Here is a 12,262-nt window from a genome sequence, read left to right on the forward strand (position 1 = left end):
ACTGAATGTACAATAAAAGTCATTATCATGTATTTCTTGGCATTTCATTTACTTTTTTTACCATAATTATATCACACAGCTGTTCGCATAGGCCTACGCCGTCACAAATAACAAAACAAAATCTCACTTTTTTTCTTTTTTGGTGGGGGATAGATTTTCCATACGCATACGTACAATTTTTCAAATTATTTTTTTCTGCTATTTTCATAATAAACTTTAAATGATTTCGCCTTTGCACTATTATTTTTTTAAAGACAAAATTACATCATCATCATATCATCGTCACCAACTTCATTCTCATCTTTATCACCACTACCACCATCATTATTATCATCATCATCATCATCATCACCGCCACCATCACCACCACTATCATCTTCACCAAGATAATTTTCATCATCATTATCATCATTGCCATCATCGTCTTTTTTTCTTATTTTTTCTCCTTCCTGCTTTTTTTCCTTCCTATTTTCCTCTTTTTAGAGGGCACACCACCACACCCCCTTACTGGATATCCGCCTCTAACGTTTGTTGTTGTATATAAGTTGGCGGATGCCTCATGAAATGAAATAATATAAAATAAGGAAAGGGAAACTAATTAGAAAAAGGACTGAGAAGAAGAAAAAAGAAAGCCAAACAAACAAGAAAAAACAATATCAAAATTTTGTTGTAAAGTCTTCTACGTCAGTTTAATAATTATGTTTTCAATGAAATGAGAACATAAAAAAATGAAACAAGTAAGATGGGCTATACATCGTAGCAAAGAAATAGAGGGAAGCTCCGAGACAATAAAAAGGGTGAGAAAAAGAAAAGACTTTGAAATACTCACAACACGAGCATAATAAAAAAATATGGAATAAGCAAGGACAAGTAGCTGAGGGACACCCCCCCCCCTCTCTCTAGTTATTTATGTATCAAACTCGCATACACAAGAATTTCTTACTAATCAAAATATTGCGAGCAAAAAGCACGAGCTGACATTTTTTTAAATATTCAAAACTGATAGAGAGACACATTTTAAACAATTCATGAATCATAATAATTATACAACTAGCTTACCAATCGAATCATTCGATTGCGACAAATGATCTGAGAATTAATGCTTTTAGGAATTCATTAAATTAAAGCAAAGTATCTCAACATTAAAATAATTAAGGCGGGCGCAAGGTATCAGCTAATACACCGATAATTTTTTTTTGGACATTTGAAGTATTTTCGGTAATCATGAAAAAGATTGATATTTCATGAAAGCTCAAATCCCGAAGAGCGGAATATTTTTATTAATTGACTTTTTAAAAAAATGTTCTAAGCCCCATTTAATATTTGATTATAAGTCGATGCATTAAAAGCTGAAAAAATAAAGTATTTTGTGTTCCTCTATCATAATTGTCTTTCTCTTTAACCCTGGTTCTTTTTTTTCTGGGGGGAAGCATTTTGGTTAAAAAGAGAGAAAAAAGATAATTGCTGGCTTGTGGACGCCCGGTGTGGACGGTGGTAGGGACACCCCCCCCCCGTAGTTACGCCAATATGGGACCAAATGATCCTAAATGTCCGAGGCGAAACTTGTGCAATCAAACGTTATTTCTGAATAAATTAAAGCTTGCGCTGTTCAACTTCAATCTCTTTCAGCTAAATTTGCGATGAACGCTGCGTTATGAAATATATAATTATCAACATCTGGCGAAAAGAATAACCGACCGATCACCTGACGAGAACGCGTATACGTGATCTGCATATCAGGTCCGATCGAGAGTCAGAAGTGAAGGACAACTGCCAAGAAAATCAGGAAAAAGTCGTCAAAATGTAAGTTCCCCTTCATTTCTTTCAATTTTTTGTTACTTATTGAAGCATAAATGTATCATTAAAGCAAAATTTCAACAAAAGCCTCAAATTTAGCTAGTACTTTTGTTGAAATTACAATAAATTTAGATCCACATAAATCTCTAACCCAATTTTAGCACTGATGTCGCCTATGAGGTCCATACATGTAATGTTTGGACCTCATTGGTACTAGGAGTGTGGGATGGGCTGTGATAGTTGCGTGAGACAGAGATTTGAGGGGATGAACAAGAGTCCAAAATGCTTGAGTCTCACGCATAATGCGTGAGACTTGGTAGCTCTGTTATTAAAACATATGGTAATTGGACCCTAGATCAGTAGAGGCGCTGGTCCAAAAATTGGGATTGTCCCAGAAAACAAGGATATCCTCATAAACCAAGACAAATCATGTCTTGATAAATTGAGACTGTCCTTGTTTATGGGGACGTTTTTTTTTCACTTCCCCCTACGGGACAAAGACAGCAATTACGGAAATTGAGAGTGCTAAAAATAGATTCAGTGACCTCAATTACCCCCAGTTCACCGTCTATTTTTCATGACTTACCTTCTTCCAATAATCTTGTTATGAAACCTGATATGTTTACATTGACTAGCACACTTGATTGGCGTCGGCACTTGACAGGTGAATGAACATTCCTAGATTTCTTGTGTGAAGAAATCCTTATAAACTGAGACAGTCCCTGTAAACTGGGACGATCCCAATTTTCTGACCAGCGCCTCTACTGTATGCTGTAGATACTACTTGTAGCACTCACACAACATGCGAGGTTAGTAATACTAACCTCGCACAACGCATGTGGTTTCATAGTGGACTTTGACGTTTTCATTCATCACACGAATGTGCGGGAATGAAAAACGCCCAACGTTTCAGTATTTCTCCACTATTTTATTATTTTTTAATGATTTAAGTTTTAAAAAAAAAAGAATTGGAAATTATTTATAAAAGTGTTTTTATCGCTTACCTCCAAGTCTCAACCAGGATACTCCGTTCGATCCGTCCTTGATACTTCGGTGGAAAGTACGCAAACAACAATCGAAAAGCAATTTTTCGTATCGAACATTCTCAATTCAAGTCGTCAGCGCATAATAGGAAATTGTACCAAAAATCAACAGGTTGCATCTCATGTATATACTTATTGGTAAAGTACGCCATCTTTTGACAAGATGATGATGAAAGTGGATTGAACGAGCAAGAAAATAATGCTGATCGCCTAGAATGCAGCTAGCTTGCAAGACCGTAAACAAAGGTACGGTAGGCACTTAAGAACCAAGTTTGAAAGGACACTCGTAAAATTACGTCACTGTCGCGATGAATATTCATTAGATCGTGGTCGTGCGTGTTCAATACAAACTCTCTGCATGCATGCACTCAGTGTGTATTGAACACGCACGACCACGATCTAATGAATATTCATCGGCGAGAGTGACATAATTTTACGAGTATCCTTTCAAACTTGGTTCTTAAGTGCCTACCGGCTTGGTGAATAATATCGCGCGCCCTCTTTAGGCAAAAATTGATATCCACGCTGAGCAGAAGTTATCTACGTGAAGATCACGAAAAATGCTCTTATTTTATTAAAAAAAAACAGCAAAGAGAATTCAACGAACGATCCATATGGTTCGGTAAGTGTTATAGAACAAGTAGAATTCTTAGCTATGATGTAAAGTCATAGTTATTTTAGTAAAAAGGGTGTGAAAGATTCGCGTGCACCAGGTGCATATGAATCCTTCACACACGAGACGATTTGAAACCATGAGTGCTACTTGTAGGATATAATGTATAAATAGTACTCACGTGTTCTTTTCTTGGGGGTATTGAAGCCTTTTTGTCCGGAACTTGCTCAACTTCCGCGGCAAGATTTGTCGCCATAGGGTTGTACACATCCTCGTCTTATACTGATTGTCATGTGACACAGCAATGTCGTTAGGCTTTTTGGCCTGTATTCAAGGCGTTCTATCCGCTATGATTTTATATTGAAGCAAATTCAGGTATAGGCCCCTGTCAAGTCAAAATCGATACAGGGATCGAGGAGGGGGGGGGGGGTAGAGTAAAAAAATTCCCAGTTACATGGTATGAAAATGCTATTTTTTACGATTGTCCATGATCATTAGGGCAAACCCCTGTGTGGCAGGAGAGTGACGAGTAAAAAAAAAATAATAGAAAGAAAGAGTTCCAATTAATGTACAGCATATGGCATGCGGGATAAAGTTACTTTATATGTTCCAAGCGAGTGAAGCAAGCGAGAAAAAACCTTCGTGCAAATCTAACTTCGAGACAGATATCTTACCTTACACTTTTCCTAATTTTGGTTTCTTTAATTCCCTTCATTTCTTTTTTATCTTTGTTGTACATCGGGGGCCATGCACTGGGCCTAACCCTGATCGTGTACCCCCAGTGCTATATCAGCAGGTGGGTATTGATATCTCTGGATATTTAGCAATTTTAAAACTTATAGATGGCTACCATTTTTTATTAAATCGCGAGGGAAGAGCTAATTATCGAAAAACATTTCGGTAAGATTTTTGTCTCACCTGCGAAGCAAAGTGAGACTATAGGCGCCGCTTTTCCGACGGCGGCGGTGGCGGCGGCGGCGGCGTCAACATCAAATCTTAACCTGAGGTTAAGTTTTTGAAATGACATCAGATTCATAACTTAGAAAGTATATGGACCTAGTTAATAAAACTTGGCCATAAGGTTAATCAAGTATTACTGAACATCCTATTAGAGTTTCATGTCACATGACCAAGGTCAAAGGTCATTTAGGGTCAATGAACTTAGACCATGTTGGAGGAATCAACATCGAAATCTTAACCTGAGGTTAAGTTTTTGAAATGTCATCATAACTTAGAAAATATATGGACCTAGTTCATGAAACTTGGACATAAGGTTAATCAAGTATCACTGAACATCCTGTATGAGTTTCACGTCACATGACCAAGGTCAAAGGTCATTTAGGGTCAATGAACTTTGGCCGAATTGGGGATATCTGTTGAATTCCCATCATAACTTTGAAAGTTTATGGATCTGATTCATGAAACTTGGACATAATAGTAATCAAGCATCATTGAACATTTTGTGCAAGTTTCAGGTCACATGATCGAGGTCAAAGGTCATTTAGGGTCAATGAACTTTGGCCGAATTGGGGATATCTGTTGAATTCCCATTATAACTTTGAAAGTTTATGGATCTGATTCATGAAACTTGGACATAATAGTAATCAAGCATCACTGAACATTTTGTGCAAGTTTCAGGTCTCATGATTAAGGTCAAAGGTCATTTAGGGTCAATGAACTTTGGCCGAATCGGGGGTATCTGTTGAATTACCATCATAACTTTGAAAGTTTATTGGTCTAGTTCATTAAACTTGGACATTAGAGTAATCAAGTATCACTGAACATCCTGTGCGTGTTTCAGGTCAAATGTCCAAGGTCAAAGGTCAATGAACTTTAGCCGAATTGGGTGTATCTGTTGAATTACCATCATAACTTTGAAAGTTTATGGATCTGATTCATGAAACTTGTACATAAGAGTAATCAAGCATCACTGAACATTTTGTGCAAGTTTCAGGTCACATGATCAAGGTCAAAGGTCATTTAGGGTCAATGAACTTTGGCCGAATTGGGGATATCTGTTGAATTCCCATCATAACTTTGAAAGTTTATGGATCTGATTCATGAAACTTGGACATAATAGTAATCAAGCATCACTGAACATTTTGTGCAAGTTTCAGGTCACATGATCAAGGTCAAAGGTCATGTAAGGTCAATGAACTTTGGCCATGTTGGGGTTTTTTGTTGAATAACCATCATATCTCTGTAAGTTTATTGGTCTAGTTCATAAAAAGAGGACATAAGAGTAACCATGTATCACTGAACATCTTGTGCGAGTTAGAGTAGTATGCAAAGTCAGCACTGCTGCTATATTGAACCGCGTGATGCAGGTGAGACGGCCAGAGGCATTCCACTTGTTATTGCTTTGACCCCCCCCCCCAAAAAAAAGAAGGAAAAACAATTATAAACTAAGTTATAATATACACCCCATTTACTGATTTCGCTTTTTCTTCTCTCTTTTTCCTCCTTTTTTTTGGGGGGGCTTTTCGGGGGGAAGAACCACCCTAGCTACGCGCCTACCAAATAAAGATGCGGGCGAGCAAAACTTTTGTCACTTAATACAAATATCAATTTTGTGATAGATTTTGACAAAACATTCGGGATGATTCTCACATGATTTTTTTTCCTTTGCTTTTTTATGGCCGGTTATTTCCCACGGTCTTCCCTTTTTCTCCCCCTCTCTATTTCTTTCTTTCTTCCTTCCTTCCTTCCTCCCTTTCTTCCTTCCTTCCTTTCTTCCTTCCATTTCTCTTATCCTGATTTTTTTTCCGGTGAAATCCACTGGGGATCAAGGGCCAGCCTGCATGCCCCTGCGGCGGTTTACGCCTCTGCCGTGGTATGATCTTAATTTTCATTATGATTCAAACTAGAGGTGAATCCATGATTTTCCAAATTAGGGGGGCCGGGGTGAATTTTCTCAAGTAAAATTTGACAACTCCCAAAAAAGGTTCTCACTAAAAAAAAACGGTCATTTTGTCTCACGTAAATTTTGGCAAGTAAAAAAAAAAATGGTCACTCAAAATGAAAGTCATTTTGTTCGCGTAATATTCGGCAAGCCCCCCCCCAAAAAAAAAATTAAATAAAATAAGAAAAGGGAAAGCCAGTTTGTGTACGTGATATTTGTTAACAAAAAAAAGGTTTTAATTATAGAAATGATGGAAGGTAATTTTGTCTCGCGTAAAATTTGACAAATGAAAAAAAAAGATTGTCACTAAAAAAAAAATGAAGGTAATTTTTTTCCACGTAAAATTTGGCAAACCCCTCCCCCCAAAAAAAAGGAAAATGGCTTTTAACAAATAATCATCATAGGTCATTAGGTCTCTCATAAAATTTGACAAATAAAAAAAAAGGTTGTCACAAAAAAATGAATTCCATTAAGTTGTCCCGCATAAAATATGGCAAGCCCCCCCCCCAAGAAAAAATAAAAAAATGTTTTAACTGTTATAAGGATCGAAGGTCATTTTGTCTTGCATAAAATATGACAAAGAAAAAAGGTTGTCACTGAAAAATTATAATAATATTAACAAATAGAGGTATATTAACCCAGGGTATACCACTCAGTTCCGAAAACTGTTCTCCCAGCGGGCCCTGCAATTATTACCCCGGCTTTTTGCCAGGCCCCCCCCCCAAAAAAAAAGGAAAATGGTTTTTAACTAATAATGATCAAAGGTCATTTTGTCTCGCGTAAAATTTGACAATTTTTTTTTATGTTGTCACTAAAAAAAGAAGGTCATTTTTTTCTACCGTTATATTTGGCAAGCCCCCAACCCGATAAAAAAGTTTGTCCCTAAAAGTGATGTATAGAAAGTCATATTGTTAATTTGTTCCCAGTAAAATTTGACAAACAAAAGAAAAAGGCAAAAAAAGAGACAAGAATATGAACGAAATATCCCCATTACAAATAATGCTGTGATTCTCATAAGGAGGGGGGTGGGGCACATAACTAGTATGAATAACATATTTAATGCCAAAATATTTACTATAAATCTCAAAAGGGGGAACGAGCAGAAATACTCACCCCCACCCCTTCCCCCCCCCCCCCGATCCGTCACTGATTCCAAACAATAATGACTTTTATTTACAATACTGATGCTTTGAAATCAAGATACTGAAGATTGATACGCTTAACATAAATTATGAACGTCTGACAAAAAGATAATCTACCGATCACCTGACCAGTATGCGTATCACTTTGGAGTTGATCACTCGTCGCAGCTGTGTGGAACGCTCACCGAAAATCAACAAAAAGGGCCTGAAATGTAAGTTTAATGATAATCCATTTTAATTTGAACTATTTTGATAATGTTTCTAATGTCTTCCCACCAAATGAAAGTCATATCACTTAACTCCAATTTGTATTAAGGCGTACATTTACCAAAGTCTTGGGTTGGAAATCAGAACAGCATTGTCTAACCCATAATTTTGGGTAATGTCGCCTAGGAGGTCCATACATGTTAATGTTTGGACCTCATTGGTACTAGGAGTGGGAAGAACCGTCATTTCTGGGGATTTATGTAACAATTTCTGACATTTTAGTATAATCCCCATTCACTGACGTAGTGTGTAAGTGTGAGCCTGCATGTGTAATCATGTCGCACTATTCGGGCCTAAAGTTAGAATGCTAGATGAAGTTGAGCCAGGACTCCAATATGAATGATGTCTTTTTAAAATACAGTTTGACAATAATTTCAGACAATATCGGAGTCTTGAACTGCCCTTCATGTATAATTTTAAGAGACACATGTAACCACTTGTTCACTGCTACCACCCTGCCTGTGGGGAATCTACAGCCCAGGTCAGTCACACAACATGCGAGGTTAGTAATACTAACCTCGCACAACGCATGTGATTTCATAGTGGACTTTGACGTTTTCATTCATCACACGAATGTGAGGGAATGAAACATGCCAAACCTTTCAGTATTTCTCCACTATGGTTTTCTTTATAGAATGATTTAAGTTTGTTTTAAAAAGGAATTGGAAATTATTTATAAAAGTGTTTTTATCGCTTACCTCCAAGTCTCAACCGTTCGATCCGTCCTTAGTTATCCTTGATACTGCGATGGAAAGTACGCAAACAACAATCGAAAAGCAATTTTTCCTATCGAACATTCTCGATTCAAGTCGTCAGTGCATAATAGGAAATTGTACCAAAAATCAACAGGTTGCTTTTGACAAGATAATGATGAAAGTGGATTGAACGAGCAAGAAAATAATGCCGATCGCCTAGAATGCAGCTAGCAGTACAAGTTGCAAAACCGTAAACAAACAAACGGTAGGCACTTAAGAACCATGTTTGAAAGGACACTCGTAAAATTACGTCACTCTCGCCGATGAATATTCATTAGATCGTGGTCGTGCGTGTTCAATACAAACTCTACATGCATGCACTCAGTGTGTATCCTTTCAAACTTGGTTCTTAAGTGCCTACCGGCTTGTGAATAATATCGCGCGCCCTCTTTAGGCAAAAATTGATATCCACGCTGAGCAGGAGGTATCTACGTGAAGATCACGAAAAATGCTCTTATTTTATTAAAAAAAACAGCAAAGAGAAGTCAACAAACGATCCATATGGTTTGGTAAGTGTCATAGCACAATTAGAATTCTTAGCTATGATGTAAAGTCATAGTTATTTTAGTAAAAAAGGGTGTGAAAGATTCGCGTGCACCAGGTGCATATGAATCCTTCGCATGCGAGATGATTTGAAACCATGGGTGAGCCCAGGTAGGACTATGGTATGCCAATGTTGTACAGAGCACACACTTTAAAAAATCATTAAAATATCACTTTTGTGACCAAAATTACTAATTTCCATACAGTTGCAATTTATTTTTCATGACATTAGTAACTTGGTAAGTTGGGAATAATTTTTGTATTCACCAGAGCGCTCAAAAACTTGAATTTTGGGCATATTTTTGTGTATACATGCCCTCTATTGGTGGAAAGTAATATGGCAAGAAAATTTTCATATTTTGATCTCTATTTTTAATTAAGAAAAAAATAATTTAAAGAATCAAATTTAAATAAGAGTCAAGTTGTACGAATAATAGGTGTAATGGAAACTGTCAGTGTAAAAAATCAAGCATTTGCCCCCAAAGAAAAAGAGAAAATAAGCCAAACATTGCCACCCTTATTTTGCCACACATGGAGATATAAGTGAGAACAAGGTTATATCATAACCTTAGTCATTGAATGAGTGCATGTAACCAAAGATGGATTTACGTAGGATATCCATCGATCTTTCAATATAAAAATCATGTGAATTGTTGTGATTTTAATCATTTTATTAATCTCTGTAGATCTCTGTAATGTGTAGGAAGGTTTTAAAAAATGGTCAATTAAAATGTAAAAAATGAAGGTTTCTTACCAGACCGATGTCGTGTAGATCCCTCAATCCAAATGTACACAACGCAAATACAACAGGGTCGACCCTTGAACCGTTTATGTATGACGTACATCTGGTAAGCGATGCCGTTTTGAAGAACAAATTATAGATAAAAATTATTATTTCACAAATATCAAAATTTAATACGTGATTATAAATAACTAGTATAATACTGCTAATTATTTATAATAACATAATAAATTTTAGTATTTGTGAAATAATTAAATTAAATAATTAATAAGATCTAGATTTTTTTTTTTACAATTTTAGGTCTAAATGACATTAAAATCTTGAACCTTGGCCCACTATTTTTGTTAGACTCTAATCTCTCTTTTGATACTGCGCATATTCCAAGAAAATATTGAAAATATACATTACCAATGATTTATTACTTATTTTTAAAATTTATTGTTGGAGAGAAAAAAAATGGCAGCGTGTGTTTCTGCCCTTTACGTTTGTTGATTGTTAAGTTAAGTTTTTATGAAGGCTTTCCGTTTATCCTGGCCAATCAATGCGAGTGACAAGTTCCGAGCACACGTACATAGACAAGCACAATGCAGTGGCACGAATCGCGATAAATGATGACTGGTAAAGATGTTTGTAAGGATGATGACGTCATCCAGGATGGCAACTTACAATGACCGACAAAAGGATCGAGGATGACTATGTTTTGATTATCATTTGAAAGAAATTAACTGTAACTGCGGTCTCATTGTACAATATTTCTGAATTTCATATATTTTCTTGTCAAGTTGGATGTAATTTAAATTTTATTATGTGACATTTTATGTACAAAAAACAATCCTAAAATCAGGTTTCCACCGAATGTTAGATCTAACGTTACTGCTAATACATTTTCTTTACGTATGGGCCTCCAAGCTCTTCAGTCTGTGTATTGGTGAGTGGAGCCAATGCAGTTATAAAGCGGAACAACCAAATACAGAGACTGAAGCTTTTGGTCTACTCGTTGAGTTACAATTTTTGTGTGTTTCTGTTGTTGTTGAAAAGATCCAGATTAATAACCAGGAGAACAACAAGACTTTAAAGGTAAATGCTAGTTTTTGTAATGATATCAAAATGAGTTCGTACAGAATCCAATGAAATGACCACCAAAGTGTCTGTTTGTATAAATAAAACGCATGTGCCAAAGGATTCTGGAAGAAATTGTGTAATTGCTGAGAAATCAGCAAATAAGCACAGGATTCGGGTAGGGCGTCGGGCCCGACGCTCTATGCAATAATTATACATTGTCCCACGTGCGCTTATCTGTGTTGGGGATCTTTGGTGTGAACATTTTTCAGCGTAGATTTCAAGATTTCAAGATTTCACAAAGTTCAGTTAATGTAACTGTACCAGATCTAGATCTTTGATGATATACTGACAATTAAGCCTTGTTTTACAGACTTTCTCATGAAATCAGTGTTTACTGCAACTACTGGAATTTCTCTTTAAACAGGATAGTTTTAGATAAACACATCTATAACACTTTCATTAGTAGAACTCTTCAGACACAACCATAGCTGTAGCTAGCCTTTCCTCGAAGTCCCATCTCCCTTTCATACATAATCTAGGATAGTCGTGCATGCATGTAGTCGTGAGTAAAGTCACCAAACATTGGACGGTTCTAAATATCGGACAAAAATGATTTCAACTCCCTCATAACTACAGGAGGGGGGAGGATCCCCCTGTCCCCTGCATGCAAGACCCTTGTCTCATGCCTACATACCAAAGCTTTTCTAAGACATTCTGGAATGTTCTTATGCAATGAACTTCCTTAGTAAAAAAAAAAACTAACTAACTGAATGAATGAATGTACAGTGTATATGTTATTTCTCTTATAATAACATAAGGATGATTCCTAAAAATGTCAGAGAGTGAGACCCAGATATAGATGGATGTTCTATTCATGCACTGTTTACATACATCACAGGTAGACTGACATTTTAGCCGTGATTACAGTATGTGGCGTCTTGTTGCACGGAGGGGCTTGCACGTACTAACACAGCAGCAATGGAGACGCATGGTCACAATAACGCAAGGGACGTCAAACCGCGGGCTAACGGCAGCCTTGGTTGGAGGCACAGCTGGCATTGTGATGGGTGGCATTGTGTGGGAGAAGTAAGTGCGGCAATCTTCCATTTTCCTTATGATATTTAGGAGAGGATCAATTCATAGGTTGAAATAAAGGTCAAAGTGGAAGGGAATATCAGAGTGAAGCATATTTTTTCTGTAATGAAAACTGTGTTGAAAAAAAATCATTTATGATTTGCATAATTCATTTTTTGGATTATGTTAATTCTAAAGATAGCCAATGGCTTAATGTTGATTACAAAATGATATGTATTTTTCTTACATGTACTGTAATTTACCACCTTACACAAGTGGGACGACAGTGGACACTTATTCTAAGTCACCTTTTATGCCCTGT

General features: G+C 36.7%; 1 protein-coding gene across 2 annotated transcripts in view; it reads left to right on the plus strand.

Moving 5' to 3' along the window:
* The window catches only part of LOC121431770 (calcium uptake protein 1, mitochondrial-like), a 28,320-nt gene that overhangs the window by 3,392 nt on the left and 12,666 nt on the right, over positions 1–12,262 (plus strand). Inside the window, exon 2 of one of the 2 annotated variants that reach the window (XM_041629469.1) lies at positions 11,769–11,952. In XM_041629469.1, coding sequence (XP_041485403.1) covers positions 11,795–11,952 — 158 coding nt within the window. In that variant the 5' untranslated portion in view covers positions 11,769–11,794. Of the gene's footprint in view, positions 1–11,764; positions 11,953–12,262 lie in introns of both variants that reach the window. The other variant, XM_041629468.1, reaches the window with a different exon arrangement.

This window comes from Lytechinus variegatus, chromosome 18 (genome assembly GCF_018143015.1).
Source record: "Lytechinus variegatus isolate NC3 chromosome 18, Lvar_3.0, whole genome shotgun sequence".
NCBI lineage: Eukaryota > Metazoa > Echinodermata > Echinoidea > Temnopleuroida > Toxopneustidae > Lytechinus > Lytechinus variegatus.